This window comes from Eleutherodactylus coqui, chromosome 13 (genome assembly GCF_035609145.1).
Source record: "Eleutherodactylus coqui strain aEleCoq1 chromosome 13, aEleCoq1.hap1, whole genome shotgun sequence".
Taxonomy (NCBI): domain Eukaryota; kingdom Metazoa; phylum Chordata; class Amphibia; order Anura; family Eleutherodactylidae; genus Eleutherodactylus; species Eleutherodactylus coqui.
This window is the reverse complement of record NC_089849.1, coordinates 116453692-116481085: the sequence shown is the minus strand read 5'-3', so window position 1 is coordinate 116481085 and position 27394 is coordinate 116453692. Positions and strand designations below refer to the sequence as shown.

At 47.2% G+C, this 27394-nt stretch overlaps 1 protein-coding gene across 1 annotated transcript in view; it reads right to left on the bottom strand.

Moving 5' to 3' along the window:
• TTYH2 (tweety family member 2) overlaps positions 1-25945 on the bottom strand; it is an 89870-nt gene extending 63925 nt beyond the window's left edge. Inside the window, exon 1 of the mRNA XM_066586215.1 lies at positions 25765-25945. Within this exon, the coding sequence (XP_066442312.1) occupies positions 25765-25893 (129 nt within the window). The 5' untranslated portion in view covers positions 25894-25945. The remainder of the gene's footprint in view (positions 1-25764) is intronic.
• Between the last annotated feature and the right edge of the window lie 1449 nt (positions 25946-27394).

The following is a 27394-nucleotide window of genomic DNA, read 5'->3' as shown; positions in this document are numbered from 1 at the left end:
GTTATGTGATCATTTCCTACGTGGCCGTCCGGAACTAGTGGATAACCACGTAGAGGTACACCCATTTTGTCTTTCACACCCGGCTGTCCTGAAGTCCGGATCACTGGGTGAAGGTACTACTTCTCAAGTCTTAATTTCCTGCACTGTCATTTCTCTAGATTGTGCCTTGTATTGTTGAAGTTTGCCAAGTCAAGGTTATTCCAGGCCCTGCCCATTCCCAAGAACCTGATGTACTTTATATCTGTCTGCGGCTCATTTTATTCTCCGCTGCCAGGTGGAGGTACTCTACTTTAATTCACACTCAAGCGTCCTGAAGTCTGGGTCTGCCTTGTGGAGGTATTCCAATTCCTGCACTTTCCAAACCTGTAATTTATGCCTTGTGTATTGTTGACGTTTCTCTGAAGTAAAGTTATTCCAGACCCTGACGGTTCCCAGGGTCCTGAGGTACTCGATCACTGCCTGTGGCTCAATTATTTCCCAACCGATGTTCATTCTGGTGTGTACTAGAATGGTGGCGTCACCCGTGACAAACTCTTTCCTTGTTTTACCATCTATTGGGCATCCCTATCCTAGGGATGTCCAGAAGAGGCCCAGCTCTGCCCTGGCCTTGGCTGCGTGTGTCCCTCCGGGAGGGAGTGTGGCAAGTGCTGCCGTGACAAGCAAGTATCTTGCCCTCCCAGCTCCTCAGGGTATGCCATGTGTCCGGGGGTCACCCTACAGCAGGGTTCCCCAACTCCAGTCCTCAGAGACCGCCAACAGGTCATGTTTTCAGGATTTTCCTCAGTGTTGCACGGGTGATGTAATTATCAGCAGTGCCTCACACATTGCCACAGGTGTTCTTACTATAGGATATCCTGAAAACATGACCTGTTGGTGGTCCCTGAGGACTGGAGTTGGGGACCCCTGCCCTATAGGACGCTGCATACACATCAAACCCAAGACCTGTAGGATGAATCCGGCCTGCTGGCCGTGCATCAAACCTAAAAGGAATTCTACCCACCCTGCCAGATGCTCTGGTCTGGTGGCAGCAGTGCAGTCGGTGACCACTGACTTCTCCCCTCCAGCGCTTGTGTGCATAGTCCTGTTAGCAGCGCAGATGCCAAGGTCACAGACCTTGCAGCAGCTGCAGGCTAGGTGAGTAGAAAGCCTGTAGAGATTGCCATTAGTACTAGGACCACTATGAAAGGGAGGGGGGAAATCACTGTTACTACTGGGGCTACTATGACTTATAATGGGGATTCAACTGGGTTCAGAGGTTTCCATGACAAGAATAGTATTGTATGCTGTGCTATTCTTACCACCAAAAAGAAGTCCAAACATAGATGTCTACTTTAGTCAATGGGGGATTTAAAAACAAAAAACACGCAAAAAGTGAATCCTGTGAGATCTGTCATATCATTCATAATAATATGACAGAACCCGTGACCCCACTGTGAATAGAGCCCTATAGTTATGTGGGTAGTCAGCTGCTGGACTGCTTCTATTAACTCACAGCAAGAAGAGATCTTGAAAACTAAAGAATTTAAACACTAAAGTATTCTAGAAAAGCCAATTACATACTTGTGCTAAGAGGCTCCGAGGAACAGGTGCTTTGGGATATGACTTCTACAGTCATAGCAAAACTGCAACACGACTGTCAAAGGATTAGAAGACTATTGATAATGGAGCTATATATAATGTGACTGCTAGTCTCTCACATCCCATGTTGCTCATCTTGTGCTGTGGGATTGTGTGGTTTCAGTATAAGGATTTGGTCCTGTGACCTTGTTCCAACGCTCTCTTCCCCCCTCGTGACATGAAATATCCAAATCTTGTGATGTCTGTGGGAATCCGCAGGAAGGCGGTGGGTTGGGGAGAGAATACATATAGACCTTTATGTTTTGGAAGAATTTCCTCCCCCCTCCTGCTTCCTGCTTCTTATACTTCCTCTATTTTGCCTATTAGAAAATACAGCCTGTTTCTTCTTTCAATCAGGAACCCCCTAGAGATGTAAAGAGATGGACGAGCGGATAATAGGCACATCAAACCTCAGTCCCTACCACCTTCCTAGAAAGCCTTAGTTCACAAAAAAAAAAAAAAAAAAAAAACCATGAGACATTGAAGAGAGCAATTAAAAAAGTAGGAATCTTGAAAACAGTGTAGAAAGGGCCAATTACACAAAACAAAATAGGGCAAAGCTGTAATAAAACGTTTCATTTCTGAAGAAAAAGTCAGATTAGAAATAGAGAGGATGGTGAGAAGTTTTTATGAACATCTATCCCTGCACTGAAGTGGAAGAATGGCAACAAGTGTGCAGATCTGTTTAGAGTGGCCAACTACGATATATCACACATAGGACAGAAGATTCTCTGTTGCTCAGTATTGACAAGTATGCGTGTTTTTGTGCCAATCAGCCACTGTTTGGCAGGGTACAGTAGTTGCCCGATGGGAGATGGTGGCAGTAGTAGTAAGTAATCCCATGTACTTCCCACTAGCAATGTTATGGGTCTCAGTGTTCACCTTGGACTTTCACCTGATGACAAGTATATAAGGCAGCAGAGTCCTCTTATTATATTATACAGTACATTATTTCTCCTCCAAAAGAAAGAAAACTACCTCACGCTAGCCAGAGACTTCTCCAAAAAAAGAGTCATCCATCTGTATATAGGCTGTTTTGTCTTACCCCTCCGTACAAAGCAGGAAACTCCTTGCACATGCAGTGATCGGTCCCTGTGAAAGACTGTGTGAGCAGCTCAGATGGTTAGAATAGATCTGTGTGCAGTCCATGGAAGAGACAGACAGCACATGGCCCAATTATACACCTGTCTGAATGGTCCCATAGCCTGGCCATACACATTCGAGATAGATAAACAGAAGCCACCAATTCTATGAGGACTGGCCAACGGACTTTTTCAGGAGGTAAGCTAGTGACAGAGGCGGCTTTTCCTCAGGCAACGCTTTACATGATAACCAACACGGTCGCACTCGGGCAGCCCGTTTAGACTGCACAATTCATTCAGTGTTCTACTTTCCTACCGCATGTGAAACAATGAATGATCAGTCTTTCAACCACCCGATAACCCCACGAGCCGGCGCTGGTTTTTACGCGGGCTGAAACTGAACGAGCAAGAACCTCACGACTCTCGCAAGTCATTGGCTCACATTTAAGCTGAACGATAATAGTTTGGTCTAAAAGGTGTGCAACGTCCCGTAGGGTGACCCTAGACACATGGCATGCTCTGAGGAGCTGAGAGGGCAAGATGCTGGCTTGTGACAGTGGCACTTACCACGCTGCCTCCCGGAGGGACGCACGCAACCAAGGCCAGGGCAGAGCCTCTTCCGGACACCCCTAGGATAAGGAAGCCCAATAGATAGTAGAAAACAGGGAAAGAGTCGGTCACGGGTGATGCCATCGTTCTGGTACACACCAGAATGAACATCAGTGGGGAATTAATTGAGCCACAGGCAGTGATAAAGTACCTCAGGACCCCGGGAACGGTCAGGGCCTGGAATAACTTGACTTCCGAGAAACTTCAACAATACACAAGGCATAAATTACAGGTTTGGAAAGTGCAGGAATTAGTGTACCTCCACACGGCAGACCCAGACTTTAGGACGCTTGAGTGTGAATTAAAGTAGAGTACCTGGCAGTGCCAGACTACCAGACGCTCAGGTGTTAAACAATTGAGAATGAGTACCTCTGCACTAGGCCTTGGAAAGATGCTGCTCACTCTCTTTCCAGCAACACACAATCCGTGGAACCTCTCTTCTTGCATGTTCGCTGGATGAAAGTTGAAGGTACCCCCATACAGCTCTGTACTTTTTCTCCTTGGTGGAACTCAAGATGGAAGCTGCTTTCTCGCTCTCAAGCACTGCTAGTTTATACCTTCACTCATACCACGTGACACGTGACAGTTGGTTTTAGTGTATCTTGACGCCACCGGAAGCTAGGAGTTTAACAGGAGGAATGCCCCTCTCACACCCCTAGCTTCCGATAGGGTCAAGCGTGGAAGGTCCTAGCTGCACACTGTGGATTAATTAGTGGCAGCGCTGCAGGCGTAGGCTGAATGTTCCTTCGCTTCTTAGCCTTACATGAATACCTGTAAATGCGGTCATTATACTGCCGTACACATGGCAGCATTTACATGTAATGAAGGGTAAGAAGCCAAGGAACTCTCTGCCTAACCTTCTAGGGCAGCCGCAATTCAATCCAGAGGCTGAAGAGTGTGTGCGCTCCATTCGCCCCAGGATTTCAGCTATGCTTACCACCTACCCGCCACATCATGCCTCCTTGCCGTCGAACACCACCGTCCTGCCGGTGGCTCACGGCTCCGTTTGGCCTGTTGGCAGCATGCTCCGTCGCACCGCCCGCCTCTGTGTGTTCTGTGACGGTGGCCGCCTGTGTGTCATCTCTGACTGCCAATCCCCTGCTGACAGCTGAGAAGGAAAGTGCTGTCACTTCAGTGTCGCCATTGGGGAATGCACTTGCACCTCACGCCACGGGGGAACGCACTTGCACACCTCGGCCTGTGGGAATGCAGCGGCGGCACCCGCTGTATCCCTTGTCTAAATCAGTTTAGTGCCCCTGCAGGACCTGAAGGCGAAGAAGCACTCCAGCCAATCAGGTACAGGGGGCATCACCCCCCTGTCAATCTTGACTGCACCAGGAATTCCTGGTGGTGTCAAAATACACTAATACCCAGACAGTCTCCAGGCGCTGCAAACACAACCTCATTTGCTGAAGCTGCGCAATACCCGTAACAGAATGACAAGACCGGTTTGCACAGAGCATCTACATTGGACATACATGTATGACATTATGGAGGGGGCCAGGAAAAGCATGTACTGGGCCACTGCAGTTGCATAACTCACCTCCAACCAGTAGCCTGTTCTGTACTGATGAGGGGCAAAACGCTGAAACAGCTGTCTACAGATGAGACGAACACAATCAAGAGACTTCAATCAGAGGTACAAGATGTATAGCCCTATGGTTTCAGCTCTTCATTGGAGACATTTTCAGGCACATTTCATTGAGAATACTTGAGTGCTCAATGTTAGCAATCCTTCACTATGTTGCTTCACTCCTTTGGATCGCCTATCTACAGAGATGATCTTTTTGGAGGAAGTCGCTAGTGTGGCTCCTATCGCAGAGCTCATTTACAGACTCTTCCCCATGAAGTATTGCCTGAAGTCTATATACCGCTGATTCTCTTCAATGACAAACCGTATGCCTCAGAGCTTTATTATGTAGTAAACCAATGGGCAAAGTCCCTGGCAGCGAGTCAGAAGCTTTAGGCCGCCTGCAGACGGCCTGGTCGGATCCGGCGGCGAGAATTCTCGCAGCGGGACCCGACCCGAGCGCCTGCAGAGAGCACCGCGTACTCACCCGCTCCCGCAGCTCCGGCTCTTTCATGTGCCGGTTGCCGGGCAGTCGGCGCATGCGCAGAGCGGAGCCGGTGAGTGACGTTTCACTCACGTTTAGAGCATGCCACGGTTTGTTTGCTGCGCGGGATTTCGCGCAGACAAACCGCGGCCGTCTGCATAGGATTACGTGCTGTAATGCAATCCTCTGCAGGCGTCCAGGGGCAGAAATTCTGTGGGGAAATCCTGCCGCGGAATTTCCGCCCGTCTGCAGGCGGCCTTATAATCACTGGGGGCCACGGCACCAATAAATGTTTGTGATAGAATTGACCTCTGCAAATACTATTCCCTCTTCTTTACTCCCTTAACATTGGGTCTAAATTTTAAACATTTTTACACAGATGGAGAGAGTTCATCAAGTCCATGCGGCAGTCAGCCATGCTGGGAGACCACAGTTAGGCAGGGTTCACACTGGGCGTATTTTCGTCGGAAATCTCGCGGTTTGGCCGCAGCAAAAACCGCGAGATTTCCGCCGGGAGAACCGCCGCAGTTTAAGCCGCGGCGGCTTTGAAGCGGTCCGGCCGCATGCTTTTCCGTTGTGGCCAGCTCTCCCATAAAGGAGAGCGCGGCCGTAACAAACAAAAAACCGACTGTAAACAGACATGCAGCTTCAACCGGATTTACCGCAGCGGATTAGCCGTCCCGTGTGGACGAGGTTTCTGAGAAACCTCGTCCACATGGCTGGCTAATCCCGAGATTAGCGGCCGCGGGCGGTTTTGCCGCGGGCGGATCTGCTGCGGCAGAACCGCGGCAAATCCGCCCTGTGTGAATCCAGCCTTAGATGTACAAAAAAACAAATCACCAGACACTGAATTTTTGCTGAGCTTATGCTTACACATAGCAACCAATCTAAAAAGCAGCGTTGTAGTGTAAAGCATTGGGCAGGGGAGAGCAGCAGTCTGACCCTCTGATGACACAGGAGGGTGATGTTACAAACGTTCTGCTTGGCCTCTAATACACCGCAACCAATCTGAAAAAGCAAAAGCTGCAGTGTAAAGTATAGGGGAGGTACAGATGAGCCAAATGATCCTCTGACAAAGTGTTTCTATAGTATTAACTAAAAATGAGAGATCGCCATGAGCTTCTGTTCGGCTTACCTTTATACAAAGCAACCACATATGAAGAGGCAGGCTGCAGTGTAAAGCGGGAAGGAAAGAATCAGCAGTCTGAGCCTCTGATGAAACAACAGGCTGATTTACTTGTTTAAGTTGAGAAATTTAGCCCTACATCCAATAATTTTACACTTCACACAATCTCAAGAAGCAGTAGAGCGTAATTAATGGAGGCGGGCAAGGTCCCCATCAGATCATGCCGCCTCATTAGTATATAGTGAATGTGGCTATAACAATGGGATGATGTAAGATGACTACAGTACGTATTACTGCTGCAAGGTTCACTGCAGGTAAAGCACCTGGATGACCGACGAACTATAAATCCATTTGCATGATACAATCCCCCTCCTTCCCCCATTACCTGCTGCCTTGGATCTGACGGACTGATGAATATTAATTCCCCTGTTCCGTCTCCACTCATTAAGACCCATTACAGGAGCTGAGCTGGTCAGCCGGCATATCACTCTGCCTGTATGTTATCAATGCAAAGCCCCACATGCCAGTCTAGTGGTGATTTTAACGTTTAAAGCACCAAGTGAGGCTCTTATAGCAATTAAGTCTTTTTCTTCTATGGAGATTCTGGGAAAGCTTGGTAGCAGTCAATATGTTCATGACAACAGCTCAGGGGTGATCCAAGTCTATTTTGCATGCACCTCTCCCTGCTCCCACTGTGTCCCAAGCCACCATTCTGGGTCTCCCCTCTGATGTCACATTTATAGGCTTCCCCAGCCTGCTTACGGGACGTCACAGGCGCTGCAGCCAATAGGAGAGCTCAGTGATTGACACGGGAACAGCAGGAGCGGGGAGAGGGGAGTATATGTCCATTTGTTGTTTTATTGCATGCAGAAGAGACTTTTACACAATATTATCCATCTTTTTGTTCACCCCCTTAAGGCCCCCTGCACACGGGTGGAAATTCAGAGACTGTGGACGCTGCCATAGGATTACATTAGAAAACACAGTTCTATGCAGACAGCGGCGGTTTGTCCGCATGAAATCACACATGGAAAACAAATCGCGACATGTTCCATTTCTGTGCGGGTCTCGCAGAGGCTCGCACAGAAATGTCACTCCCGGGCCGCCGGCTCCGCTCTGCGCATGCGCGGCTGATCGGCAGCCGGCACATCACAGAGAGAAGCAGATGCGGAAGGTGGTGAGCCGCACTGGTCACTTCAGGGGCGTGTGACGGTCCTCTGCAGGCGGCCTAAGTCTTCTCCCACAGCTCCCAATAGAAAATCAGACTTCTAGGCCGTATTTATATGGGTGATTTTCCCGTGCGAGATTTGTGCGTTGCAAAATGCTCGAAAAATAAAAACCATTATTTCGAAATGGGTCTATTTACATATGTGATTTTTCTCACAGAACTATGCTGTGAGACCGAAACACAACAACAGCAGGTCTTATTTTTCTGCGATAGCGCAGAACACTTGCCTATTTGCCAATTTCCTAGTGAAACTTGCGATGGCCTTCAGTAAAGGACTGCCTGCACAGTCATGTCACGCTAGCGACGCCGCTACTGCTGCATTAAAAATTTTACCGCTAGCAGTTTAGGGCAGCAGTAGCAGCGCCACTGGCGTGACGTACATGGGCAGGCCATACATGGTGCAGGCCTATTTTACAGTATTTAAAATCGTATGCTTGCTCTGAAGTTGCCATGGTAGCCTCAACAGACATTTGTTCAGAGTTCACTTGTTTTTATGTAGAGGGAGTCTGTTGAGGTTACCATGGTAACACCAGAGCAAGCACATCATATATATGACTGCAACACCAAGATGGATCAGGAGACTGCTTATACAAAAAAAAAAAAAAAAAGGACGATGTATATTATATTATAAAGCTATATTTTTTTAAAAAGCAATCCCTAAAGAGAACAGGACAATCCAAAACAGAGCGAAAACTACTAAAGAGTTTGGAGATCTTTCAAAGAGAAGCTGCCTATTATCAGACCCTGGGTAAAGCTCTTCCCTACAGGAGACCTCAATGCAAGAACAGGGGCAGGACGACTGTCAGACCACTGATGGAAACATCTATAGATTGGAACAGTGACTAATAGCTCAGAGAAAAAACAGCTATAGTACAGGTTACAGAATTGGCAAAACGCTGCTGAAATCATGTCTAAACTTAGGACTTCACACCAAATGAGACCCTTTATGAAGACACACAGACCATGCCATCACAGACATGGGCCCTGTACAGGTTGGTACCTTTGTCGCAGGGTGTGGTGTGTGACTTAGGTTCCAGGATACCGTGGAGCCAAAAACATCAGTATGAAAGCAACTACTTTCACTTTACCATGGCCCAATGCTGTTTGCAAGACCCTCCAGACATAGATTAGCACCTCCCTGCTAACAGTATAATAAACTGTACTCAGCGTCTTTACACCTGGAGCTTGCGATAACGTACGTTTGGCCTCTTTCCATCACCTGCAAGTGATGTTCCCTTAACCACCGCAGTGTCGATATGCCTATTTTACAGGCCTGTTACTCCGACACCCATCCCTATGATTGTGCACATCCCCTACTTAGATGGAGGTCGACCCCACTTACTGTTAATAGCTTGCACTGATGACCTCTGTAGATCTCTGGGAACTTTTATTCAGCAACACACCACTTCCTTAGGCCTGTTTCACACTGGCTACAAAATTGCGATATTGCTACAAAACACATGTATGTGAAGCCCAGGGTTTCCAATGGGTTCTTTCACATGAGATGTTTTGTAGCCTGAAAGAACCCATTGGAAGCCATGGGCTTCACATACATGCATTTTGTAGCGATGTCACATTCTTAGACTCTAATTTAACAAACCATATAGGAACTTGTCCATTATGGACTACAGCCATCATTCGGGTTCCCAGTGCATTGTGGCCCAACTCACCAAGTCCTACCAGCTCCAGTAGAGCTTAAATTCCCTCTAATCATCAGTGTATCTTGACAGGCAGGGTCAGAAGTTTTATTCTAGGGAGGAAGGAAGAGAACAGACTTCCCACAAGCCCCAACGGTCCCCACTGCCTGGTGTCAGAGTATGCTCTTCTGCAATCCACACACTCTGAACTGCTGGAAAGCTTTCTGCATCAGTCAATGGGTTGCCGCTTGCTTCGAGTAGTCAGACTTTCACTTGGCGAACATAATCTGGTTCAATTCTCATAACATATTCATGTCCAGGATCACAAAAAGGTCTTCTCTGAAGGGCTCAGGAATAATGTCTTTCTTGCCAATATCTTAGCCACATAATCGTACTTTCATCTAGGCCATTGGTTCTCAACGTGGGTGTTATTGCCCCCTGGGGGGAGTTTTTACTTCTCAAGGGGGGCAGTGGAATAAAAAGTGTGGCATTCTGTGTATGCTTTGTTGATTTTTCTTCCTCTAGTAACTACATTTTTCTAAAAGTTAGTAGCGATACCTCGATTTTCGTCGATAATCCGTCTGAAAACAAATCGGTGAAATCCGAAAGCAACGAAAACCGAGGCAATTATTTCCATACGAATCACTTACATGTAGTGGGAGTTGTGTGCAGCCTGCGTGCCTCTATCATATAATGCCGCTGATTGGCTTGAACAGCTTCAAACCTTCACTTGTGTGGGTCTCTGGGAGCTGTAGTCTTAGTGGACGCCAAGTGTCTTTTCAGAACATTGATATAAACTACAATTCCCAGAGACACAAAATTGAAAGTTCCAGCCAATCAGCAGCATTATGGAATGCAGCAGGTTAGGTTGTACTTTAGGTTATCCAGTGTGATTGATCTGGATCATTATAAAAAATGGGTGAGAGGAAGAAATGCCATCAAATGAATACTTGAAATACAGATTTTCATCCCTTCTCCTACCAAACAGACAGCTTCCCTTGTGCTTTGTTTGTGAAAAGGAATTTTTGAATGAAGCCTTCGAGACTGAGCGATCACCTTGCAAAAATGAGGCAGACAAAGTGGGTAAGCCCATTTCATTTTTCCAATGTTTAAAGTCAAAATTTGAGAACCGCAGCACTGTAGGCAAGCGATTCGGAAAATCTGCTGTCAATGCTAACAGAGGCCTCCTTGCTTCTTATAGTCTCACAATGTGGCAAATCACATACTATAATAACGACCAGCCCATAGCGTTTTTACGCCCTCCCGAAGTGGGCTTTATTCTCTGAGGACGTAAAAACGTGTCCTGCAGAGAATAAAGCCCCCTGGGCTGTGGACGTGGGCTGTGCGGACCCCCCCCCCCCCCCCCGGGCATTGCGATCGGCGCTATCCAATGGATAGTGCCGGTCGCAAAAATGTAAACAAAACTGCAAAAAAAGTGACATTCAGGTGCCCTGATGGATCGGATCCATCGGAGTAGCTGAAACTACTTACCGAGGTCCACCGCACTGCTCCCCGCTGTCCCGATGCTCCGGGCTCTGTAGCCGTCCTTCTGCACATGCGCGCCAGGCGGCATTACGTCAGCCGCATGCGCAGAAGGCCCGGCGGCACGGGAAATTTAAAATCTCCTGGCTCCCGGCTCCTGTAGGTAGCCGGGAGGCAGGAGATGTCAGCGGGGACCATGGATCGGATCCATGAGGGCAGCTGAAAATACTCACCTCCATCCTCCACGATGTCTCCGGTGATCTGGAGCCGCCACGGGCTTCTGCGCATGCGCGCCAAGGGGAAATTGGCGGCGCATGCGCAGAAGTGCCGAAGCGCCGCAAAATTTGAAAATCCCCTGTCTTCTGGCTACCTTCAGTAGCCGGGAGACAGGAGATGTCACCGGGGACCACTGAGTGCGGTTCCCGGGCACGTGATCGCCGGTATCCAACGGATACCGGCGATCAAAAAAAAGTTGAAAAAAAGTCTAAAAAAAGTTGGTTTCATCTCCCCTCATGGATCCGAGATGAAAATGCTCCCCCAAGGTCCCCAAAAGCCCCCCAAAAACACAGGGCATTACCCTCTACTGCACATGCGCCGAACAAAATGGCGGCGCATGCGCAGTAGAGCCTAAGGCAAAAGTTGCCTTAGGCATAGTAACTTGCAGGGACCAAAGTAATTGGTCCCTGCTGACATGGGTGGCTGTGATAAACCTATCACAGCCACCCATGTCTTTTGTTTAATAAATATGGCACACAGTTAGTCCTGGTATCTCTCCCCTGTCACTGAGAGTGATTTGTGACAGGAGAGAGATAGCTGAGAAAAATCGTGTGCCATATAGCGAGTTAAAAAAAAGAAAAAAACCCCGCTATTACCCGCCTTCACCTTCCCTTATACCCCAATTACCCTATTTTATCCCTGTCCACTTTTTTGGGGGCTTTTTTTTTTTACCCCCATTAAAAAATTTTTTAATAAAATGGAGCGTAGGCGCTACACCACCGAGCAAGCGTACGCGCTGCTCGCTGCGTCAAGCTCCGGTTGCGATGCTACCAGCGAGTCGGAGGAGGCGGAGGTTTTTTTTGAGAGTGACAACTCTGCCTCCAGCGCTATGGAGGTAGAGGAAGTCGTTGGGGCAGCGGGGCCAAGGTATGCGGCGCCTGCCACTGTGTGGAGTGCCGCAAGTTTGTTTGCGCCCCGCATCCCAGAATTTTTAGCGGCTCCAGGTGTTAATCTGGACGTCGCAAATTTCACCCCATATAATTTTTTTCATTTATTACCGATGATGTGCTGCAGTTAAAGGGGTTGTCCCGCGGCAGCAAGTGGGTCTATACACTTCTGTATGGCCATATTAATGCACTTTGTAATGTACATTGTGCATTAATTATGAGCCATACAGAAGTTATAAGAAGTTTTTCACTTACCTGCTCCGTTGCTGGCGTCCTCGTTCCCATGGAGCCGACTAATTTTCGCCGTCTAATGGCCAAATTAGCCGCGCTTGCGCAGTCCGGGTCTTCTTCTGTTCTCAATGGGGCTCAGTGTAGCTCCGCCCCGTCACGTGCCGATTCCAGCCAATCAGGAGGCTGGAATCGGCAATGGACCGCACAGAAGCCCTGCGGTCCACGGAGGGAGAAGATGCCGGCGGCCATCTTCAGCCGGTAAGTAAGAAGTCACCGGAGCGCGGGGATTCAGGTAAGCGCTGTGCGGATTTTTCTTTAGGTCCCTGCATCGGGGTTGTCTCGCGCCGAACGGGGGGGGGGGGGGTGTTTGAAAAAAAAAAAAAAAAATCCGTTTCGGCGCGGGACAACATTGTCCAGCAGACAAATATATACGCTGGACAATACGTGAGCACGCACCCCACATCGGTTTATTCTGTGATGTGGACCGCCGAAGATGTCCCTGAGCTAAAAAATTTTTGGGGACTTATTTTACTAATGGGACTCGTAAAAAAAGTTATCAATACGGTCCTATTGGTCCACGAGCACCATTCACACGACGCCTGTATTTGCGTCGATAATGCCCCGACGCAGATACAAAAACATTCTGCGTTTTCTTCATTTTGCGAATACGCAAATCCCCCCCGAGAAGTGACCCGGCGTATGACAGACTGGGCAAATTAAGGCCTCTTATATACTGACAACTATTATACGAGCGTCCCCCTTTTTAAAGCGTTACACGCCGCAGCTACAGGGGCCTGCGGAACTATCCGTAAAAATAGGGTAGGATTCCCACAGCCCCTTGTTTCCAGGCGCGTCTTACGCACTGGCCTATGACCCCTTGCTGGCAGTAAAATGGCGTGACAGAAAGGACGTCTTTATGCTGTCCACTGCGCACGCAGACACCTCCGTTACAGTTAGGGAGAGGGGGGCTGCAGCGGAGAAAATTAAACCAGTCTGCATCACAGATTATAATAAATTCATGGGGGGCGTCGATCTGTCCGACCAAGCTATACAGCCCTACCTTGTGAAGCGTAAAACGCGAGCTTGGTACAAGAAGGTAGCCATCTACCTGATACAGATGGCTACATATAACGCTCACGTGATTTATAAATCGTCTGGGGGCACGCTGAGCTTCCTCCAGTTTCAGGAGGAGCTCGTAGAAAATCTTTTATTTGGGACCACCGCACCACGAGACGCATTGCAATCGGAGGAGGTGCAGAGGCTAACGGAGGGTCATTTCATGAATCCCATCCCCGAGACTGCGAGCAAAAAATACCCCCCAAAAAAGTGTCGCGTCTGCACTAAGCAAGGGAGGAGGAGAGATACGTTTTATTGCCCCACGTGCCCATCCCACCCTGGCCTTTGTAATTACCCCTGCTTTGAAGTTTACCATACAGTTTTACATTATTAATTTTATTTCACATATAAAAAACGCCAAAAAGGGGGTGTGGGTAGGAGGGGGGGGGGGTCTTTTTAGGGAATCAGTTTTAATTTTATTAGTCCGTCTCCCCAGTTTTTCCTGCTTGAAACAAAAAAAAAAAAAAAACACTTTCCTAAAAGTGTCAAATTTGGTGAAAAAAAAAATGAAATCACATTTATTATTTCACTCACATAATTATTTTAAAAAATAAAAATGTAGCGTCAGAATGCCCAGTACACCCCTAGATAAATTAGCTAAGGGGTCTTGATGTCAAAATTGGGTCACTTGTGAGGGGCATTTTATTATTTTGGCAGTTTATTATCTCTACTAGTGTGCAATGGGGCCTGTAAATTATTCAGTTGCGCCCTAAAATCAAACGGGTGCTCCATACACTATAGGTCTAGCCATGCGCCCTCTAAGAAAATTGGGGCTACAATGGGTATGTTTCTGAGCAAAAAACAAACAGGGGTATCCATTTTGGGGTGCAGGTCTTTATTCATATATGTGCTGTACAAAATCGCTTTTAAAATGACAATTACCAAAAAAATAAAAAAAATAAAAAAAATCGAATTTTTTTCCTTCTGCTTGGCTTAGATTTATTCAAAAACCGTGAAGTCAAGAAAGACATTATACCCCTAGATAAATTCCTTAAGCGGTCTAGTTTTCAAAATGGGGCGTTCTCCATCGTTTTGGTCACTCAAGGGCTCTACAAGTGTACAATAGGACCCAAGTCTCCTTCAAGCAAAATTTCTGTTACAAAAGTCACCGGTTGCTCCTTTCATTTTGGGCCCCATTGTGCATACAGACGTAAGATTAGGGCCACAATGGGTATATTTCTGAAAACAGGACAAACAGGGGTATCCATCTTGGGGTGCAAGTCTTCATTCATATATGTGCTGTACAAAAAAAAAACTGCTTTTAAAATGACAAAAATAACCCAAAAAATGAAAAGCGTAATTTTTTCCTCTTGCTTGGCTTAGATTCATTCATAAACCGTGAAGTCAAAAAAGACATTGTACCCCTAGATAAATTCGTTAAGGAGTCTAGTTTTCAAAATGGGGTCACTTGTGGGGGTTCTCCATCGTTTTGGTCACTCAAGGGCTCTACAAGTGGGCAATGGGGCCTAAATCTCATTCAAGCAAAATTTCTGTTCCAAAAGTCACCGGTTGCTCCTTTCATTTTGGGCCCCATTGTGCTAGGGCCACAATGGGTATGTTTCTGAGCACGGGACAAACAGGGGTATCCATTCTGGGGTGCAAATCCTCATTTTCATGGGTACTATAGAAAAAAGTCCTGTCTTTAAAATGACATATTTGCAAAAATATGAAATTTTAGTTTTTCTCTTCTAAATTGCATTGACTCCTAAAAAAACCCTGTAGGGTTAAAATACTAATGACACCCCCTCAGTGAATACGTTAAGGGCTCATGTCCACGGGCAAAATGTGATTTAAAATCCGCAGCGGCTATCCCGCGCGCGGATCCGCACCCCATAGGGATGCATTGACCACCCGCGGGTAGATAAATACCCGCGGATCGTCAATAAAAGGCATTTAAAAAAAAATGGAGCATGAAAAAAATCTGGACCATGCTCCATTTTCATGCGGGTCTCCCGCGGGGACGGCTCCCGCGGGCTTCTATTGAAGCCTATGGAAGCCGTCCGGATCCGCGGGAGACCTAAAATAGGAATTAAAAGCATTTACTCACCCGCAGCGGACCGCGAAGCTCTGCTCTTCCTCACGGCCGCATCTCCCTTGCTTCGGCTCGGCGGATGTGCCCGGCGCATGCGCGCGGCACGTCGACGACGTGCCGCCGGCGTCAGGAATTCATCCGCCGGCCGAAAATGAAGATCCGGCCGTGAGGAACAGCTGACCTTCGCCGCCCGCTACGGATAGGTAAATGCTTTTAAATTTCTATTTTCAGCGCTCATGTCCGCGGGGCAGGAGGGACTCGCTGCAGATTCTCCATGGAGAATCTGCAGCGGATCTGATTTTCCCCGTGGACATGAGGCCTAAGGGGTGTAGTTTTTAGAAATGGGGTCACTTGTGGGGGGTATCTATCATTTTGACTCCTATGAGCCTTTCCAATCTTGGCTTGGTGTAGGAAAACAAAGTGTTCCTCAAAATGCTGAAAAGTAATGTTAAATTTGTACGTCTCCTAAATGGTTAAAAAACACGAAAGTTTTTCCAATGTGCGCCCAAAATAAAGTAAACGGATGGAAATATATATCTCAGCAAAAATTTCTATATTATGTTTGCACATTTTTGAGATATTGCAGTTGGAAATGTGAAAAAAAATGTCGATTTTTTCAAAATTTTCCCAGTTTTGGCGCTTTTAATAAATAAACACAAATTCTGTCTATTTTTTCCGCCTAAATGAAGTACAACATGTAACAAGGTTAGAATCGCTTGGATATGCAAAACCTTTCTGGTGTTTTTCCATGTTAAAGTGACATGTCAGATTTACAAAATTTGGCCTGGTCATTAAGGCGCAAACAGGCTTGGTCACTAAGGGGTTAAGTAATGACAGCATTTCAAGAAGAATTGATGAGATGGCTGCTGATGTGGGAGAAACGCTTTTGGACCTGTTAAAGTACACAGAATTTGTAATGCAAATTGACGGGTCTACGTTTAGAGACAATGAAGCATTGCTGCTTGCTTATGTTCGTTTCATTAGTCAGAATGAAAAGGTAGTGGAGGAACTTTTTACCAGAAACTTAACCACTGACACAAAAGGCTCCTCTATAGACAAAAAAAAGAGTGGAAGAATTTTTCCAAGAAAAAAACATCCGTTTAACAAATGTACTTGCTTGTGCAACTGATAGAGCTGCATCCATGATTGGTCGATTGCGGATTTATTGCCCATGTAAAATCTGCTATACGTGGCATAATGGCAGTCCACTGTGTGATCCATCGGCAGCAACTTGTTGCTAAACATTTATGTGAGAGATCGCATTATTTTCTGCGCTCTGTAATTAATGCTGTTAACAGGATAAAAGCGCACTCCGATTGAACGTCTTTTCTGCAAGCTCTGTCAAGACCATAATGAAGATGCTTTAAGAACTTTTTGACACAGTAGTCGAGTTTCTTCGGCTGACTGACCCAAGCCTTTGTGATGCAATCGAACTACGACGTCTTGACGTTGCCTATCTCACACAAATATTTGACAAACTCAACGAGGTCAACACAGAGCTACAAGGAGACAAAATTAATTTCATTAAGGCTAAAGGTATACTCTCTTCCTTCATTGCCAAACTGGACCTTCATATCAATAACCTGAGTCGATGCGAGCTCTGTCAGTTTCCGAGTCTTCAAGAAATTGCATGTGAAGACTGAGACAAACTTCAAGATGCAGACAGATGTTTTTTGCTAACACCTCAAACAAGCCAAAGAAGACATGCAAACTAGGTTTCATGATCTAGGTACCCTTGAAATACCAATGTGGGTACTCAATCCATTTTCAGCAGATCAGGAGAATTTCATCCCAGATTACAAGAACAGTTGATCGACTTGAAACACATTACCGAAGCCCAAGAACTTTTCAACAATGTGGCTATGAATGTTTTTTGGTGAACGTGAAGAATTCCTATCCTATCCTGTGCCAGGAAGTTAGGTTGCTCGTGTTAGCTTTACCATCTACGTACTTAGTGGAGAGGGGCTTCAGCGCGGTTCAGCAGCTCCTGGCAAAAGCAAGAAACAAACTTCAGATATGTGTAAGGGGCAACTTGAGACTCCGGTTGACGAAGATAGAACCAGATATCGCAAAATTGGCGTCCGCTCATCAGGCCCAAGGCAGCCATTAACGCCACAGATTCATTGTGGCAAACATTATTAGTAGAATTTCATGTTCTTGCATTTTATTTAGTCTTCTGACCATTAAGGTGCATCTTGCATTTTCTTTATACATTGTACGTTTCTATTGAATGGTAATTAAATATTGTGGTATTGCTTGCTTCCCAAAAATATCTTCTGCAATTAAACCCATTTATTATCGTATCCACAATTAACTTTTGGTAATTTTTAGAGACGTTTTCACAATTAATGCTAATCTGGTAAACACTATCAAACTTTCCCCCAAAAAATATTCAGTATTTTAATTTGTTCTTTTAACTTTGTAAATAAGGTAAACTTTGACTGGGTTTAAACTAGTAAGGCTTGGAGGGGCGCTGTCCACTATCCCAATACCTAGAGAGGGCGCTGCGATGAAAAAGGTTGAGAACCACTGATCTAGGAGACTGAGAAGGGAACTGGCAAATGATTCGCTGCCGTCAACTTGATCACCATTTATCTTTCAAGTTTGATCAGGGCCTAGAAGTGTCAGTTGAAGGAGGATTCTGGCATAGTTCTTACTTGTGAACCTGTATCCACAAGGTAGTCAACCATCTCTCCTTCAAACCCCACCAGAATCATCAGACATCATGCAACGAGGTGTTTGAAGCATTGGTTCATGGGTTCCCACTACACCTTCCCCCACAGTATTCACTTCTACTGCAGGGGTCTTTAGTTCAATGGCTCTTTGGCGTGGCATACCGCCTCATTTTGGCATTCCCAGGCAAAGTGCCCCCTTTCCCTACAATACCATCATTGGAATCCTTTTCAGTCAGCCTTTCGGCCTTTTCCTCAGGGTGGCGATTTCGGCAGATATGGAGGCGATTCATAACAGGATCTTTTGGCTGGGGTTTTCCCTAGTCTGGCCTCCACCTGGGTTAACTCCTGTTTGATGGAGCTCAATGCAGTCTGCAGATCTCGTACCAAGTTCTCCCAAACTATTTGTATTCCAGTAGCAACACAGTCTTCAGCGGTTTGGGATTTTACAGCGCATGGGTTATAGCTCGCATCCTGGCTTCAAGCAACGGCACAAAAACCCCAGCAGAGTGGCCTCCCCGATGTGCTCCCCACCCTATAAATGGTCCATGATGTCAGCTATAAAGCGATTTCCAACAGAATCCACAACAAAGTGAATGACATAAGTACAGAAGGGGTAAAATGAAGCCGTAAATGTCCTTAAGAGTTTGTCTGAGTTGTACCATCGCAGTACAACAACTTCCCCATTGAGTACCAAATTGTCATATCCTCACTTCTCACTACCGCTGTCGGTCTCAATTTATAGATTGCTGAACTGTGTCCAGTAAAACGGGAGGGACTGCAGCTGTAAACAGAGTCAGAAGCAGTGGACCAAGCACCGGCACGGAACACGGCGGAAGCGGGGAGAGAAGTCAATACATACGGAACACGGCGGAAGCGGGGAGAGAAGTGTACATGACAATTTGTTATGTTACAAAGTGGGGAAGGTGTTGTACTGAGATGTTACAACTCAGACAACTCCTTTCATAGATTTTTTTATACTATTAGTAGAAATGTCCGTCTGTAAAAGAGGTCGTCAGAAGAGATGAACCACAAAAAAAAAAAAACTATAACTGTTGGTTTGACAATGATGGCAAAGATACAGAAGCAATACAAAACCACTCAGGAAAGAAAAAAAAAAAAACTACACCTTCAATAATTTGACCAACTTCTAGATGTCCTCCAAGACCACTCATTCTGGAAATTATGAAACCATTTGAGCACAAATGGCAAGGAAAACCTCCACATCCAAGACGGTAACGTGGCTTTAATACGGGACCCGTGCAAACTCCTGCTTTCCTGTGGAATCCACGGCTCATCTGCAATGTCAATTGTGGATAGACCATGGATCGGATGGCTTCCATTGACTTCAATGGAAGTAATCTGTGCGGGAACCGCACTGAAATGGAGTATGCTGCAATTTGATTTCTGCATCCAAAGATCCGCAAATTAAAGGGGTTGTCCCGCGAAAGCAAGTGGGGGTATACACTTCTGTATGGCCATATTAATGCACTTTGTAATGTACATTGTGCATTAATTATGAGCCATACAGAAGTTATCAGAAGTTTTTCACTTACCTGCTCCGTTGCTAGCGTCCTCGTTTCCATGGAGCCGTCTAATTTTCAGCGTCTAATCGCCAAATTAGACGCGCTTGCGCAGTCCGGGTCTTCTTTTCTCAATGGGGCTCCGTGTAGCTCCGCCCCGTCACGTGCCGATTCCAGCCAATCAGGAGGCTGGAATCGGCAATGGACCGCACAGAAGCCCTGCGGTCCACCGAGGGAGAAGATCCCGGCGGCCATCTTCAGCAGGTAAGTAAGAAGTCACCGGAGCGCGGGGATTCAGGTAAGCGCTGTGCGGTGTTCTTTTTTAACCCCTGCATCGGGGTTGTCTCGCGCCGAACCGGGGGGGGGGGTTAAAAAAAACAACCGTTTCGGCGCGGGACAACCCCTTTAAATCTGCATGCTTTAATTCACCCATTTTTCCCTATGGGCAGCCTGAACTGCAGATCAGCCGCGATTCAAATCCGCCCGTGGGCCTGAGTGTAATGTTGAAAGTCATGATTAATATGTTTTGACCTTTTCAAAATCAATACAAATTTTGTTAAACAAAAGCATTTACAATGACACCTGGATGTAACGATAAGTCGTACAATAACTGTGCTATGTAGGAGAGCCTTGCGCTGTCTAAAAGAAGTGCGTTCAAACGGACATAAGTGCATTTTGGTAGCGCAAATGCGCTGCATTTGTGCGGCCAAAAAATAAAATGCGATAACGCTCACCAAAAAAAAAAAAAAAATCACATTGATTTGCGCAGTGCATACGCAGGTTTCCTCCACGTCGTGTGCACATCCATGGATTTCAATGCGCTCCAACCATACGCAAACATGCACCAACATAGGTCACGCTGAGTACTATTTAACACGATTGCACATCGCGTGACAAAGATACGCTCATGTGAATGAACCCATTGAAATCAATGGCCTCTATTCAGTGCATTTTATGCTAACAAAATTTGCGCACATAACACGCTGCTCAAATACATTCGTGTGAACGAGGCCTTAGGGCAGAGTATTGTGCGCGCGTAATATGTGGTAGATGCAGTCAAGGAAAGTGAATTGATTTTCAATGATCCGGTCACACTTGCGTATATACATTGTGTGTTCTTTATCTACATGCGTATTAAACGCAATGTTCCATTTTACCACGTATTACGCTCAAAGCCCTATTCTCTATGGACGCATAATAAATGCTGTACATACGCAATGTGCAACGTCACTAAGCAATAACGTCAGACCGGGCATGACAACATGCGTGAGAAGTCAGTGAAAGCAGTCAGACCAGCGGCCCTCGCACAATCATTGTGGAAAGGTCCAGGGATCCACCACGACATCGCCCAGCAGCGGCGCGGCAAAATCGGCACTGCGCATGTGCGCCAGCTGGCCCATCTGCAGTACAGAGTAAGAACATTCCAGACAGGTACGTGGGGTTACCGGCCCGGCATAGGGTCAGATGACATTGTGGGATACGACCTGTTTGCGTGCAGGTGGCCATTTGTGGCGATACGCCAGCTCGCACAGCGATAAAACACATTAAACAGCAGTGTTTTACAACACACTTGTGCGAGCCCGGCCTTAGGCCACTCTTACACATGCATTCACATAAACGCCACTCAAAAGCGCACCATGTTACCGTGATTTCGAGTGGCATTTTTTTAACGCACTGTACAGCCCTTTTTAACGCACCCAATCATTGTGATGTGTGATGAGGTATGTTAAAAAAATGCGAGAACACAGAAAAATAGGACAGAGCTCGAAAATTGCAGAGTTCGAAACGCCGCGTTGGAGTCCAGGTCTGCGAGGCCCCATTAAAGTCAATGGGATGGGGCAGTAACCGCGGTAAGAAGTGCACAGTGCGAGTGGCCTTAGTCTGAGATTTCAGGTCCAATTTACTAAACTCAAAGGCTACATTGAAGACTATTCTACACCAGTCGAGAGGAGCGTCTGATCGTCCAACAAGCACCAGCAGCTCCAACTGTTTTGTTGTCCGGCATGCAGGGACAAGGGCGCCATCGTTACACCTGTGCCTGTCGGAACCATTTCCAGGCGCTTCAATGAAGGACATTTGGTCTCACGGCCCCCATGTGTACGGCCTCTGACACCCATCTACCATGATGTCGTAAACAACAAAACTGCTATTGAGAAGAAGCAGATGGTCTTCAGCGACAAATCCCGGTTTAGTTTTGGGCACCAACGACAGGTATGTTTGTGTCTGTACACCTCAGGGTGAGCTCCTCAATCCTGTCCTTGCTGTGGAGCCCCCTGCTGGTGTGATGGTCCGGTGAGGCCATCGCATACGATAGTCGGTCACCCCTAGTAGGAGTACGAGGGACAATACTTATTTCCATTCCATTTCCAAAACGGAACAAATGGTGCAGTCAGTCCGCTGTTTGTTCCGTTTACTAAAATGGAAATGAAACAGAATGGAAATAAACAAATATTTCCTCATCTTTCAGATTTTTTTAACCGATTAAAATTAATGGAGAAAAACGGAAACATTTAATTTTGTTTTTATTCCCATTTTTCTGCTCCTCTAAGGAGAATGGAAATGGTTAACTGAGGCCAATGCCAGTGTGAACAAACCCTTATCTGCCAGCAGTCAATGCGAGGCAAAGGTAATACATTTCTACACAGACAAGAGCTATGCCCTAACTTGCTGATATTCCCCCTACTTATAAAAAGGAGCACTAAGCAAATTTAGCTGGAAAGTGCTCCCCAAAATATTAAGAGTGAGGAATGGGGGTAGTGGGGGGGGGGGGGGGGGGGGCGCTCCAAACACTGGGCTGACCCAGCATGCTGTATGTACTACCATGGCACAGAATGATGCATAGGACTGGGTTGTTTTCCAGCAAGAAGATACAGTGTGCTATAAAGGTGAACCCCAGGGCCAGGTAATGGCAGCATGGGGAGGGTGGTGGGCTCTCTCCCACTGCATCCCAGGACTTGCCATCACTGCAAGCTGTAAATTCTCAGCAACACCTCAGAACGCGGTGATAGACATGACACTTTATGGGCAAGAATCACAGGGATGCAGATTTCCAGCATTTGCTGATGTAATATTACACTACACTCCAGCCGTTCTTACCAGAGGTGTTGAAATCTGGATTTCTAGCTCTTAAGTCTTGGGAGCTGCTGCAGGGGCGCTGAGGCTGTTCACACGTGTGGTTAAGAACCGCATACAGTTTTTCCACGTTTTAAAACCACAGCAAATGAGCGCGTTTTGGGGTGAGCTTTTTGATGCCATTTACCTGAACCTAAACTGCAAAGCCTGTATGCCCCTGCCCCCCCCCCCCCCCCCCCCCGCACGAATTGCGAATGGTCACGTATGCATGCAGGTTTCTGCATAGATGTACGAGTATGGTCAGTGTATAGTCTGCGCGGAAGAAAGATTGCAAGCAAGGAATCAGAAAGTAGGCCAGCCACCTGGAAACACCCTTCTAGCGCTCAGGCGACATTTTCCTGGGTTCTAGTGGTGGGCGCTGCTCCAAGAACCTTCAAAATGGGATACTACTCTCTGCGCTCGGCTGGTTTTATACTACTTTTTTGGAAGCAGAATAAGCCATTAAAAAAAAACAAAAAACACACACCACACTTAGGGTCCATTTAGATGGGACGAATGTTGGGCAAACGATGCCTGACCCTCGTCCCTGTGTGTCCTCGCTGCCGTGATCCTGCCCGGGAGCCAGTATCGCTGATTTGCTCACAGAGTGGCCAGCAGGGGAATGTGGAGGCTGCAGGAGATTTCTCTCCTCTCGCTCCCCCGACACTCTCAGTTGACTTAACAAAGCGGCCATTCAGTACTGAACGGCCGCTATTTACGATGAGCTCATCGCTCAGTTTAAATAGCAGTCAGTAGTGAATGGCCGCTGTGTTATGTCAATGAAGAGGCACGGGGGAGCGAGAGGAGAGAAATCTCTTGCACTGCCCCTCCCCCCTGCTGGCCACTCCGTGAGCGAGTCAGCACTACTGGCTCCCAGGTGACAGCACGGGAACGCGGACACAGACGCGTGTTGGGCATGGTTTTCCCGACATTCGTCCCGTGTAAATGGACCCTTACTCAGAGTTTCTATGGTGAATAAACAAAGCTGTTCCCAGAGTTTGACTACAAATTCATAATTCGGCAATAAATAATTGCCAATGAATATTTGTCGTAAAACAAATTAAAAAAGAAAGAAGCCAACAATTTGTGCCCTATTGGTGGTAATTGTGGATGAAGCCATTTTTAGCTTCCCACGTGATTTAGTACAGGGGGTGCTAAAGATAGATGGCATCGGATGAACTTTTGTAGTAACATTGGCCCATCGCCCCATAGAGGACGATCATCGAGGACACACTGTGTCCAAGACCCAAAAAGTAATGAAAAATAAAAGCTGCCCATAGACAGCCAAACAGGACCAGAGGGGGTGTGACATGGGCATCAAAGTACAGAAATGGTATCCTGGCATAGAGATAAAAGCATATAAGAACACAGTCCAAGACTCACTGATGCCACTACAGGAAAACGCATCATATCCCAAAAAATGATACAGGTTATCTTTATCAAATACACAAAGTACAGGAAAAGAAAAGGGGGCGGGGACAAAATGAAAACACATAACTAAGGACCATCAAAAAGAGTAACAGTCCAACAGCAGAATTATACCTAGGAACTTGTCAGAAAACTCCTGCCCCGATTCACAGCTCCACCATTCGGCTACATCACTATTCTGACCCATGCCTACTCAACTTGCTGTGGGCATCTACGGCAACGCATGCGCAAGTACGTCAGTGAGAAAGAGAACCGCGCAAACCCTGGTCTGGGATTTCCGTACAGATAAACAGCTCAGTGGTGGACACTAGCGGGGATAGTTCTGCTCACACCCCTCCATTCACAGTAAACTGGTAGCCATTCATATGGGATACTGCCTATTTAGGCTTGGTTTAGACAACGATTATAGCTTCTGAGTGATAATTGTTGTGTGCATTTACAAACTTGGAGCGATCACTTTGCGCTCCAAGTGGGGCCGCTTGTCTTCTGTGTCCAGCTGTTCTCTGCTTGGAGCTCCCGGCTGTTATGCAGCTGACGTTGTGAATGACAGCCATAAAAATAAAAAAAATTACAGAATAAAATAAAGATATATACAAAAAGAAAACGACCCAAAGCTGACGCCAACCAAAACCTTCGCTGTATGCGCCCTGTGATCTAAAACTACACATATTAGAAATTAAAACATCTGAAACAAAATTAGCAGCCCGTTCCCACACTTTATTAAAGTAAATTTACTAATTTTTAAAATAAAACTATGAATGTGTGAAAGAAAAAAAAAACAAAAAAAAAAAAAAAAAAAACTCTTTAATTTTTTTTACCCCGAATAAAATAAAATTAGAAAAAAAAAAAAAGTGAAAAAATATGTGAAGAAAGATGGAATAATACAGCCCTGTGTGTCATGGGGAAAATGCTGCAAAGTTAGTTTTGGTAGCTAAAAGAAAAAAAATAGGCTAAATACCCTAAAAAGTGCTTGGTCCTTCAGGTACAAGGCACCCTGGTCCTCAAGAGGTTAAGCGAATGACTTCTGGTTCACCCTTCAGTCGCTGCGGGCATTTACATTCAATAGTCATTCATTCACATTCTTGTTGGATTGTGGAAATCCGAACGATCGTCGTTCCATGTAAAAAGCACCTTCATGCCCTACATCCCCCCCTCCTGCCCGGGATTTATTCCCTACAGCTCCGTGCCCACCAGTGCCCGTTCACTATGCTCCTGTCCCACTGCCCCTACTTCCCACCTGTCCAGGTAAGACAATCCCTTATATGGCCCGTTCACACAAAAGGATCATTCAAAAATCGCTCAAACGATTAATAATCGTTCCATGTAAAACGCGAGCCAACGGCGAAAGAATTTGTTGGCTTCTCCTTCCATAGAAGCCATGGCTGCCCGCTCACTAATCGCTGGGGTTAACCAGCGCTGAACGAGCTCCGAGGATGAGACTAAACAAAGTAGCGAGCGAAAGAGCAACAATGTATCTATTAGTATCAGCAGCTGCCGAGTGACCTCCGACCCGTCCGCTCGGTCTAACACCTCCTACCCCCAGTAGCTGCACGCAGGACCCCCGCCTGCACTTTGGTCAGCGCCCCCCTCACTCCTCCACAGCTGTATGACGGAGGGACCACAGCGAGCACTTGCAGAGTTCGCGGCACTCACCTCCCGGTACCCCGGGTCCGTCGGGTTGAACTCGCTGCTGCGGGCTCTCAGGGACAGCTCCAAGTGCGGGATGTTATGCAGCCAGTAGACCCACCACGGTGTGATATACTCCACGCGTGCAGCCGCCATCGCTCCCGGACGACCTCCGCTCACATCGCCGGCACTGCCGCCGCCGGACTAAGGGGGAATGGGCGGGAGCGCGCAGCGCGTACCACTCACCAGAGGCGGGGGGCGTGACCGCGCAGCGCGTACCACTCCCGGAGGGGGTGGCAGTGATTTCTGGATAATTTGTAGGTGAACGTCTGTAAATATCATTAACAAATTAGTGATTTTTCCTAGCCCTGTAATGATGTCGGCGCCGCTCCAGCGACACGTGCTCCTAGTAATAGGCTCGTTACACAGCAGCGTTTTAGAAAACCACGCGCCAAAGTTCGCGACCATCTGAAGCATAGGATTCCAATGCATCCATTCAGATGTGCGGTTTTGTGGAGTGTAAAAGATAGCGCATACGACTTGTCCTAACTTTTGCGGGAAACCGCCAGTCGTTCCCATTGACTCCTATGAGAGTCGTCAAAAAAGGGGAGGGGGAGGGAGTTTAGCAGCTGGTTGCGTTGCTCAAGTCCCTCCCCATCCCTGCCGGCAGCTCCCACAGGCTGGGGCGGAGAGGGGGATGGAGTTTAGCACGACTAGCTCTGCTAAGCTCCGCCCTGTCTTGCCCCCTTCCCTTACCGGCAAGGGGCGGAGAGGGGGAGGGAGCTTAGCAGAGCTGAACTCTCTCCCCCAGGCCAACAGCCATCTGAATGGGTGACAAAACGGGAGATGCTGCCATTTCTCATTCATGAGATTTTCAGCCGTGGCGCGGACGGCAAAAAATTGCTGCGCCCCTGTGAAGGAGCCCGTAGACTGTGAAACTACAGGGAGGGAAAGCAATTATTCTTTGCGATAATTTATGGCAGCGGTTCCCAAACTATGCTCCACAGAGTCCTTGGGGCTCCGCGAGCGTCAGTCAGGAGCTCCGAGCCAGGGACCGTGGTAGCAAATCTATGGCACGCATGCCGACGGCTGCTCACCACTGTAGTGATTACTGGTTGGGGTGCTGCAGCTCCTTGCCAATAATCACGCAGCGACGCTGATCCCTGTGCACACTCTGACGTAATTGTGCACCCCGGATATTCCTACCCTGAGTCCTCACCTCCTTAGTTCTGCAAGAGAGGAAAATAGAGGAATTGTTTCAGATTCACACACTGACGTCAATGTGCAATCGGGGATCAGCGCCGAGCAGAGGAGGAGCGGCACTAACTGCAAGGAGGAGGTAATTATATGGGTTGGGGGACACTATTACCACTGGGGCCACTGTGGGAGACGCTATTTCCACTTGGGCCACTGTGGGGACTGCTATTACCACTGGGGCCACTGTGGGGGACGCTATTACCACTGGGGCCACTGTGGGGGACGCTATTGCTACTGGGACCACTGTGGGGGACGCTATTGCTACTGGAGCCACTGTGGGGGATGCTATTGCTACTGGATCCACTGTGGGGGACGCTATTGCTACTGGAGCCACTGTGGGGGACGCTATTACTACTGGGGCCACTGTCGGGGGACGCTATTGCTACTGGGACCACTGTGG